The sequence below is a fragment of the Vanellus vanellus genome (genome assembly GCF_965231255.1).
Source record: "Vanellus vanellus genome assembly, contig: HAP1_SCAFFOLD_71, whole genome shotgun sequence".
NCBI classification, from domain to species: Eukaryota; Metazoa; Chordata; class Aves; order Charadriiformes; family Charadriidae; genus Vanellus; species Vanellus vanellus.
The window spans coordinates 439,162-449,739 of NW_028126759.1; the positions used below are offsets into that span (position 1 = coordinate 439,162).

General features: G+C 58.3%; 1 protein-coding gene across 1 annotated transcript; it reads left to right on the top strand.

Annotated features, from left to right (window-relative positions):
* Positions 1 to 2,095: 2,095 nt before the first annotated feature.
* LOC309685778 (acrosin-like) lies at positions 2,096 to 8,693 on the top strand (the record flags this gene model as incomplete). Its single annotated transcript, XM_082501497.1, has 5 exons — positions 2,096 to 2,256; positions 2,595 to 2,860; positions 3,127 to 3,272; positions 3,746 to 3,916; positions 8,679 to 8,693. The coding sequence occupies 5 exons, from the start codon at positions 2,096 to 2,098 to the stop codon at positions 8,691 to 8,693; spliced, it is 759 nt and encodes a 252-aa protein (XP_082357623.1).
* Positions 8,694 to 10,578: the final 1,885 nt, after the last annotated feature.

A 10,578-nucleotide genomic window follows, 5' to 3' on the forward strand; every position in this document is an offset into this window, starting at 1 on the left:
ACTCCGCACTCGCTTCGCAGATCTAGTCCGCGTCTCACTCACACCACTCTCAATCCCCCGTCACCCAGCCGCCCGAGTAGTACTTAACAGTCAATTTTCTTACCCGGGTCTCGTGCACAAGTATTATCGGCTGCCGCGGTTATCCCTGGGACCCCTCTTTGGTCCACGAGCCCCTTCACCGGGCTGTTGCCGCTGGTCCGTCACCGAGGGCGGGGAGAATCCGAGGATTGCTGAAATCAGCAGTGGCGCGCCGTCCCGGTCTACTCACCCGTCCAAGGCTCCGAACGTGGGCTTCAGGTCTCCTGGACGAGCCCCCAAATTGTGAGAAACACACTCACTGTATTGAATTTTAGTCTGGGGCAAATTCGGTGGAGCTAACACCCCAAACACACCCCCACCACACATGGAACACCCCACGTAATGCACACAGTGCTCGTGCACGTCATGCACAGAGCGTGGAAGGCATGCACATGCAGCACGCACACACACACACAGTGCGGGCACACACAGCCTGCCAGCATACGCACAAAATGCCCGCACACACGGCACGCGCTCGACCCAGTGAACGCATACCTGCAGTGCGCACGCTCACAGGCTCATCTACACCACACTGCACGTAAACAGTGTGCACCCACCGTGTGGGTACCGGGACACGGAGTGCACCCAGACACCGAGTGCACCCACACACAGGGCACACACGATGCGTGCACACACAGAGTGCAGCACACAAACTGACGTGCCGGCATTTCCCAGTCCCTGAAGGGCCGACAGGAGAGCTGGGGAGGGACTTTTTACAAGGGCATGTAGTGACGGGATGAGGGGGAAGGGCTTCAAACTGGAAGAGGGGAGGTTTAGAATAGATCTTAGGAAGAAATTGTTGACTGTGAGGGTGTTGGACCCCGGCACAGGTTGCCCAGAGAAGCTGTGGCTGCTCCATCCCTGGAAGTGATCAAGGCCAGGTTGGACGGGGCTCTGGGCAACCTGGGCTGGTGGGAGGTGTCCCTGCCCAGGCTGGGGGGGTTGGAACTTGATGGTGTTCAAGGTCCCTTCCAACCTAAACCATTCTGTGATTCTGTGTGTGCGCCCAGGCGTGCGCATAGGTACGGAGTGCAGCATGTGGGTGTGCTGGACTCGTCCCACTCGCACATCACCGCTTGCCTGCTGCGGCTGTAGCCAGATGGGCCCCTCAACACCCAAAAAGGTGCATGCTGCCTGTAGCAGTTCTGTTCTCTGGTGTGTGTGTTTTGGGAAGGCCCTGGTGGCAAAGGGCTGCAGAGAGCGGGGTGGCAGTGAACTTCCCCAAGAGGCCGCGATGCCACACGGGGTTTTTTGCTGCCAGCTGTCAGCAGGCAGCGCTCACAGCCAGGCGCTGCTGCCTGCCGCGGGGCCTGCACAGCCTCGTCCCGCAGGCAGAGCGTTCAGCGGGGGTCTGTCGGGGGTGTGCCATGCCGGCTTCTGCCTCCCCTCCTGCCGGGAACCCCCCATGGTGCCCCCCCTTCTGCCAAGAGGCCACCGGGCCCGGTGCCCGGAACCAGCGACTCTGTGACATCAGCCCCGGGAACAAGAGCACCGTGGGCAGCGTGAGCACTGCGGGCACTACGTCGGCTGCGGCATTGGTGGCGACAGGCCCTCGGTTCGCTTCTTGCAGGTGCCACGTGCCGCCACTGGCAGCAATGAAACTGCTCCTCGTCGTCGTCCTGCTGGCCCTGTGCTGGCCTGTGCAAGGCGCGTGGGACAGCTGTGGGTAAGTGGCCCCAGGCTCTGGGGGGGAGCTTGGGCAACCCTGATGGGGTTCACTGGAGGGAGCCCGCTTGTCCCCCGTGGCCACAGCTTCCCCAACCCCGCCTGGGAGCCTCAGATCCTGGCCAGCACCCCGGCTGCTGGCACAGCTCCCCTACGGGGCTCAGGCAGAAACAGGGGCGCACGCACGCCCGCCCCAGGGGGTTCCCTGGCCCTGCTGTCCGTGCAGCGCCTTGTGGGGAGGGAAGAGGGCTGACCTTCAGCCTGAAGCGCAGCACGCCGTGGAGCAGGACAGTCATGAGTTTCTGGTTACAGAGGGACCTGCGGGCTCCGGCCCATGGCTTACCAGTACGGCATGTCGCGCGTGGTGGGTGGCACCGATGCCCGTCCAGGAGCCTGGCCCTGGATCGTCAGCATCCAGGACCCCTGGGAAGCAGGCACGGGGCACATCTGCGGAGGGTCCCTCATCAGCCCACAGTGGGTCCTCACGGCGGCACACTGCTTCATCGAGGCCAGGTAAGGAGGGCCAGGGAAGGGGGCTGTCCCCACCACCCTCGCGGGTGCCCTGCATGCAGCACCGCCTGCTACTCCCATCCCCGTTCCTGCCAGTACGCCCAGTGCCTGGGCACTGCCGAGCCCAGCCCAGAGACTGCTGAGGAGAAGGCTGGGCTCGGGCCACTGCTTCCTAGCAGCCTCCAGCGCCACATGGCTCGTGCCTAAGGCATGCCAGGGCAGTGGCAGCCTGCGTGGCACTGCTCTCCTCTCTGCCCTGGGAAGCAGAAGGCAGGAAACGGCGGGGCTGCTGCACCACGCGGCTCCGCTCCCTCTGACCCCCCTCTCCATCTGCCTTCCAGGAACATCAGCATGTGGCGCGTGGTGATCGGGGCCACCCAGTTGACTCGGCTGGGCCCCGAGGCCCAAGTGCGCCATATTAAGCGGCTGCTGGTTCACGAGCACTACAGGAATATCACGCAGAGGAACGACATCGCCCTGCTGGAGCTGGACCAGCCGGTCCAGTGCAACTACTACACCCAGCTTGCCTGTGTGCCCGACGCCTCACTTAGAGTGTCAGAGCTGCACACCTGCTACGTCAGCGGTTGGGGCGCCACCACTGCGAGATGTGAGTTCCCCAAAAGTGCTGGTGTCCTGAGTGCAAGCTCGGCACACTGGGGAGAGGGGTTGGGCTTCCCGAGAGCGGAGGCAAAAGCCGCAGTCAGGCTGCGGGGACGTATGCCTCCGGAGAGAATGGGCTGACCCACCGCCCAAAGCCAGACAGAGGGGAAACACGGGCACAGTGCCTTCAGGACGCAAAGCCAAGCCCTAGGGAAGGGGTTCACCCAGGCAGGGGGGGAGCTGCTGGGGCTTCATTGCTTTCTGTGCTCACAGTTGCAGGGTCAACGGATGTCCTGCAGGAGGCCAAGGTCCAGCTCATTGATGTCAACCTCTGCAACAGCAGCGGGTGGTACAGAGGGGCCATCCACAGCCACAACCTGTGTGCTGGCTATCCGCAGGGTGGCATCGACACCTGCCAGGTAGGACGTGCTGCAAGTCAAGCCCCGGCAGCACCGGCAGCCCTCTCGCAACGCCCAAACATCGCCCGGCACGTGCTTGGCCTGGCAAGTCACCCTGCCACCGCTGGGTCTCCACTGCTGCTGGGGCTCACCTCCCCTTCCCCAGCTGCAGGTCCTTGCCCAGTGCCCGCCTTGTCCCAGAGCCCGGGGACGCTGCCCAGAAAGCCCATCCTGTGCTCCCGGCAGCCCATAGGTCCAGATCCCAAAGCATCCCCCTTCCACACAGCCGGGAGCACTGTGCAGAGATGAGAGAGCGCCCGACCTTACAGGCCCTCCACCCTCTCCCAGATGAGGCTCTGTAGGCTCCAGCGCCGGAGCAGAGCCGTTGTGTGCAGTGAGCAGAGCTCTGGCAGGTGCTGGGAGAGAGAAGGAGCCGGCCAGAGCGCTGACAGCGGCCACCCACCACCACCTCAACCCTCTCTCCTCCCCTGCAGGGTGACAGTGGTGGTCCTCTGGTGTGCAAAGACAACAACGCGGACTACTTCTGGCTTGTTGGGGTGACCAGCTGGGGGAGAGGCTGTGCCAGAGCCAAACGGCCCGGAGTCTACACCTCCACCCAGCACTTCTACAACTGGATCCTGGTCCAGATGGGACTGAGCCCAGCAGTAAGGGGTACTCCAACAGCACGGGCTTGGAGTCATTTTCTCACTGCCTCAACCCCTTATCAGAGGCCAAGGCCAACACCAACACCACCGGGCACGATTAGCTCCTGCCCATTTCCACTCCAGAAGCTGGTGGAATTCTTTACTCGGGTGCAGGAGCTGCTGCAGGTCCTGTGGGGGAAAAAGGCTTGAGCAGCGTGACGAAGAGGCTCCAGAGCAGGCCGCCCTGTTCCACGACCATTTCCTTCCGGGGCAATGCCTGCTGAGCCAAAGGCAGCCTCAGTGCCAAGGCCTGCTCTGTCCTGCCCGCGCTCCTCTGAGCGCAGAAGGGCTGATGTTGACTCGGTTGTAGAAATAAAGTTCCTGATTTTCACAGCTGAGCGTGCTTGAGTCCAATTCAGTCTCCGGTGCAAGGCAAGGACTTGCGTGCCCGGCGCCTGCCAATGAGGCTGCAGGCAGACAGCAGGGCACGAAGGGAAAGAGTGACTCCCAAGGGCTGAAACGGTGCCTGGTCAGAGAGGAGGGTGCTCAGAGCCACCATGGGACGGAGAAGACTGGCACATGGAGGATAGGAAACAGTGATGTGACCTGCAGACAGCTTTGGGGGTATGCATTAAGGCACACAGCTGGAGATTAGGGCCCAGTGTAAGCCGTAGCTAATTGAACAGACGGTGTGAAACTGCTGAGCGTGACAAGAGAAATTGCTGACCACAGCAAAGAGTGAGAAGCCAACAGGGCTCTCAGTCCCAGAAGGAAGAGCCGGATTTCAGGGGTAGTTAACGGGGGATTGATCCCCCCTTGTCTCCATTTTCCCTGCTTGAACATCCCCCTCATCTTCCTTGACTCCTCCCTTTCTCCTCCCTTGTCTCTCCTCCCAAACAAGGGACCCACCCCAGGTCACTTCCTCTCCTCCCAGGTTTGCTCCATCGCTGAAGAGATTTGGTGTTTCAGGTGCTGGTAGCTCGGTCGCCTGGGACCGCCATGGCATTACTGATGCGGCTTCCTGGGCACTGCTGGCCCTGCTAGATTCCTCTGCCCACACTGACCCCAACCATTCCTCCAGTTGTCTGTGCAGTGTGGCCACTCTCATCGTTCCTCCTTGACCACCTGCCAAACGTGGTGCTGGAATAGCAGAGTACCCACAGAAGAAGGTTTGCTCCATCGCTGAAGAGATGGGGTGTTTCAGGTGCTGGTAGCTCGGTCGCCTGGGACTGCCTTGGTCCCCGCCACTGCCTGCATGCATGTGGGCCACCCCCACGTACTGGGTCCATTAATTTGGACAGGTATGCCACTGGTTTCCTTTCTCCGCCCCGTCCCTCCATTAGGACTCCATGCGCTATCCCTTCTGCCACGTTTACAAGAAGGTGAAATGATTTTGGTTTCTTTTTTTTTTTTTCTAGGGAGGGGAGGGCTAAAACCAGGGCTTTTATTAGCTTTTGCTTCAGTTTTTGTAATGGCTCCTGTTTGTCTTCTGTCCACTGTAGTGGACCTTCTTTTACTAGTTTGTCATACAGAAATTTTACTAATTGAGTGTATCCCTCAACCCATAGTCTACAGTACCCTAGTAACCCTAAAATCTTCCTTATTTCTCTTTTTGTTCTTGGGACACTTAAAGCTGTAATCCCAGAAATTCGTTCTGGATTGATTTCTCTTTTTCCTCCACTAATTAAATGCTCTAAATACCTTACTTCCTTTTGTACAAACTGCAGTTTTGCCTTTGACACTCTTAATCCGTGTTCTCCTAAAAAATTCAGCAAATGTATCGATGTCTCTTTCTGACTTTCTGCTCTTTCTCTCCCGATACCAACAGATCATTTACATATTGCAAGATTCGTACTGCGGGTTCTGCCTGGAACTCCCCTAAAATTTTCTCTAGCATCTGTCCAAATAGATTTGGGGATTCTGTGAACCCTTGAGGCAGGGAGGTCCAGCGGAGTTGCTGCTTCCTCCCGGTGTCCGGATCTTCCCATTCAAAGGCAAATAAGTTTCTACTCTCCTCTGCTAACGGACAGGCCCAAAAGGCATCTTTAAGGTCTATTACACTAAACCATTTACGATTATGCGATATTTTACTCAGGAGGGTATATGGGTTCGAAACCACAGGCTGCCGAGTCTGTACTCGTTTATTGACTTCTCGTAGGTCTGCGACTAATCTCTATCTCCCCTCAGCCTTCTTGACCGGTAGAATTGGACTATTGTAAGGTGACATCCAGGGTTCCAACAATCCATCCTTCAACAATGAATCAATTACTGGTTTTAGACCTTTCCTCCCCTCATAAGATACGGGATATTGTTTTATCCTTACTGGCCAGTCCTCTTTAACTTCTATTTTTGCACAGGTTCATTTACTTGTGCTGGTTTTTTCTCCTGGCAACGCCAGCAGCAGAGCCGTCGGAGGAGAAGGGTGAGTGCCAGGCTGGTGGTGCGGAGGGGCGTGAGTGTGATGTGCGCGGTGGCCCCGGAGGGCACTGAGAAGGGTCGGTTGGTCTGGCTGTGCAGGGGGATGCTCTGCCTGCAGCGAGGGCACGAGCAAGCGCGGCCTTGGGGAACCGTCTGGTTGAGCGTTTGTTGGTGTGCTGGAGAAGAGCTGGGCAGGTGTCCCAAAGGGCAGTGTTTGGTGGGACCTCCTTCACCCCAAAGCTTTGTGGGACCTTTTTGAAGCCACCCTGGTGAGGCCTCTGCTCCTTCCACCCAAGTACTTTACGTTTCACACCGTGGAGTGGTCATTTCTGACTGCATCCTCAGCAGGACCTGGGGCCGGTGGCTGTAGCTTCAACTGTGGAGCTCTAGAGACCTGGCAAGGATGGAGGAGAAGGAATGAGGCTCCTGGTGAAGGGAGGGAAGTGAGGAGGTGCGGTGTCCACGCTGGCCTTGAGGAGTGGCTGGGCAGGAGAGGACATGTTGGTGTAGGAGCCATGGAGCAGCCCGTGGCCAGAAGCAGAGGGTGGACACGGGGAGCATGGGCTCGCTGCGAGGAGCACAAAACCTCGGTGTGGGTGGTTTAAATGGAGGTCTGGGAGCGAGAGTGGCATCCAGCCTGGGCAGGGGAGCTGGGTCTTGTCCTCCACGTGAGCAATGGTGGTTTGCAGGTAGCATCTGGTTGCACTTGCTGGAACGCAGAGCAGGAGAGAGTTGTGTCCTGGTTTTCCCCTACAAAGGCAGGACACGGGTGGAAATGTGGCAGCGGGGAGGGACTGGGAGTAACTGGGACCCCCATGCGCCTCCCAGCCCCATCGCGCTGGGATGGGGCTGCACATCACCCCAGGGTTTCAGGGCTTGAAGCGTTGTCCCCGTGTCCCTGCCGGGCTCACAGTGGTGGCATGCTGCTCTGCGTCGGGCTGGGGGTGGCTGGGAAAGGTCTGGCACGCTGGGGCCATCACTGACTCTCATTTTCTCTCCGACCATAGAGCTCCTGGGCGTACCTCTCAGGTCTGTACGGAGCCCCCCTGGCCGGCGCCTGCTCCAGGCTGAACAACCCCAACGCTCAGCCTGTCCTCCCAACAGAGGGGCTCCAGCCCTCACAGCATCTCCGTGGCCTCCTCTGGCCCTGCTCCAGCAGGTCCATGTCTTTCCTATGTTGGGGGCTCCAGAGCTGGATGCAGTACTCCAGGTGGTGTATCACCAGAGCAAAGCAGAGTGACAGAACCACATCCTTCGCCCTGCTGGCCACACTTCTGATGCAGCCTGGGATATGTGTGGTTTTCTGGGCTGTGATCACGCATTGCCATCTCATGTTGAGCTTCTCATCAGTCAGCACCCCCAGGTCCTTCTCCTCAGGGCTGCTCTCCATCCATTCTCCGCCCAGCCTGGATTTGTGCTTGGATTGCCCCGACCCAGGTGCAGGACCTTGCACTGGGCCTCATTGAACTTCATGAGGTTGGCATGTGCCCACCTCTCCGTCCTGTCGTTAGTAGAAGGCCAGGCCTGCAGCACCCTGGTTATCAACCCGGCTTGGGTGGGAGGGGATGCTCCTGCATGGGGGGGTTGCCCTGCGCTGGGGGGGGACATCCCACCGAGGGAAAGTCTTGCCGAAGTGGGGGCCGCGCTCATGCTCCCTCTACCCCATCCCTCCCCAGATCGCCCCCGTCAGAAGGTCCCGAGGGCAGCGAGCGGATGGTCATCATCATGGGGCCGCCTGAGGCTCAGCTCAAGGTGCGCTGGGTGGGGGCTGTGGGTGGGGGGGACAGTAAGGGCCAAGTCGAGAGCATCCCTGTGGTCACCACGGTGCTGCCAGCCTGGCTTGGCCTCCCTCAGCACCAGGGGAGTTCTTTGCTGGGTACCGTGGTTTTGATGCTGCTGGACGTGGGGACATCATCAGCTTTGGGGATGGAGGGGCACAGCGGGCGCTGCCTGATGGTTTTCCTTCGCATCCGTCTCCTCCCCAGGCCCAGGGGTGAATATTTGGGAAGCTGAAAGAGGATAACTTCTTTAACGCAAAAGAAGAAGTGAAGCTTGAAGCCCACATCAAGGTGCCTTCCTTCACCGCTGGCCACGTGACAGGCAAAGGTGGCAAAATGGTGGGGGGTGGTGCCCCGGGGATGCAAAGTTGGGCATCACCCATCACCCCTGCCCACCCCAGGGGGACAAATCCCGGGTGCTCAGTGGTCTCAGCGATGTCTTGACCCTCAGCCCCCATGTTCTGGTGGTGGTTCTCGTTGGTCCCAAGGAAGGGGGAGACACACACAGGGTGCCTGGTGCTGTCGTGACTGTGGCAGTGGAGGATTTTGGCTCTTCCACAACAGAAGCCTCTTGTGGTTCGCTCCAGGTGAACGAACTGTAAAACGTAACCAGCACGGAAGTCCTTGTGCCACGAGACCAAACCCCGGACAAGAACGAGGAGGTCATCGTTAAAGTCATTGGGCATTTCTTTGCCAGTCAGGTACAGTTTGGCCGCGGCTTTACCCGATCCTCCCCGGCCGCTTTCATCCACCGAGGAAAGGCGCGGGGTGGCTGAGCCCAGCACCACCCGAGCGTCCTGCCACTCTTCTTTTGGGAGGTCCCTGTGCCCCCAAGATGCACTGAAGGTGTTTCGGTAGCTCCCCCCGGCTGTGCGAGAACTGAAATTGAAGATTGGCTTGATTGATCTAAAAATGGGTGTTTTGGATGCTGTGCAGAGCAGCACCCGGGGTGTGAATGGACTCCTCTGTGCAGGCAAAGCCACCCGCATCCCACCTGGGTGCATTTTTCCATTACCTTGTCTCCTGTCCACTCGAGCAGGATCGCAGCACCCCAGAAAAATTCAGGTGCTCTCGAGGAGCGATGGAGGAAGCACAAGTTAAAAAAAAAAAAAAACAAACAACAACAACAAAAAAAAAACCAACACCCAAAACCGCCCCCAGAATTAATTATGGCTTGTCCAGAGTGACAAGTTGGGAGCATTGAGATGCTCGGTGGCAGCTCGGGTGTGGGTGGTGGGGGGAGAAGCGGTGTCCTGACCCCCACCTCTTGCTTTTCCCCTCTCCTCCCCAAGACTGCACAGCGCAAGGTGAGGGAAATGCTCCAGCAGGTGAAGCAGCAGGAGCAGAAACACGCTCTGGGAGCCCCGGCCTCGCAGCACAGCAAGGGAAGCTCCTGCCGTGCTGCCCAGCACCACCCGATGAATGTAACCCCGCCGCCGGACATCCCCCCCCTCCCAAACCCTCCTCCCCCCCTCCCCAGCAGGTCAGGGGAGCAAACCAAAGACCCCCCCAAACACACAGCCCCCCATTCCCCGCGGCGCTGCGAGGATGCACAGCCGAGGGGTACGGGGAGGGCTCTCTCCATCCCACAGCCTCCCCCTTCCTCCTCCCTCGCCTCCCGACGCTATCCCTTTAGTTGGACTAACAGGGGCAGGTTTGGGTACCTCAGCACCTCGCGCTTGTGTCTCCCTTTTAGAGATTTTGTGTGCCTTGGAAACCTGAGAGTTGGAGGGTTTTTTTATTAATTTTCTAATAAAAAAAGAACCGAGTAGGAAAAGCGATGGGGATAGGCACCACTGTGGTCATTCTCTCCGGGGCGTTGTGGAGGAAGGCTGCCAGTCTTCCTCCCAGTGTACTTTTCCCCGTTGGCTCCAGACTGCTGCTGGGGCTGAGCTCTGAGCCGCCAGAGCGGTTCTCAGCAGACGGTCACTCGGCGCAGACAATGAGGCCCTGAATAGCCCTTCCTGTGCTCTTGATGGCTCCGGACGGCTCTGCTCCTCTGCTGCTTCTAAGGTGGGGCTGCCCCAGTGCCCTCACTCAGGAGCCTTTTGTCTGTGCAGGTCTCACTTGTGACAGGGGGTGGGGGTGTTGCCAAACTAACTGCTGTGTTGCGATGTGTGAGTGGGTGTTCCTGCCCGTGTCAGTGCCAGAGCTCTTCCGTAGGCTCCTTCTGCCAGCGGAGAGCCAGGGGCCGCTCCTTCAGGAGAGAGCTTGTTTAAAAAGAGAAAGAAAAAAAAAAAAAAAAAGGGAGGGGGGATAAAGGGAAAAAAAAAAGTGGAAAAAAAAAAGGGGGGGAAAAGAAAAAAGGGGAGAAAAGTAAAAAAAGAGAAAAGTGAAAACGGGGGAAAAGGGGGAAACAGAGAAAAAAGGGGGAAAAGGCAAAAAAAAAAGGGAAAAAACAAAGGGGAAAAAGAGGAAAAAAGTAAAAAAAGAGAAAAAGTAAAACGGGGGGAACGGGAAACAGAAAAAAGGGGGGAAAAGCAAAAA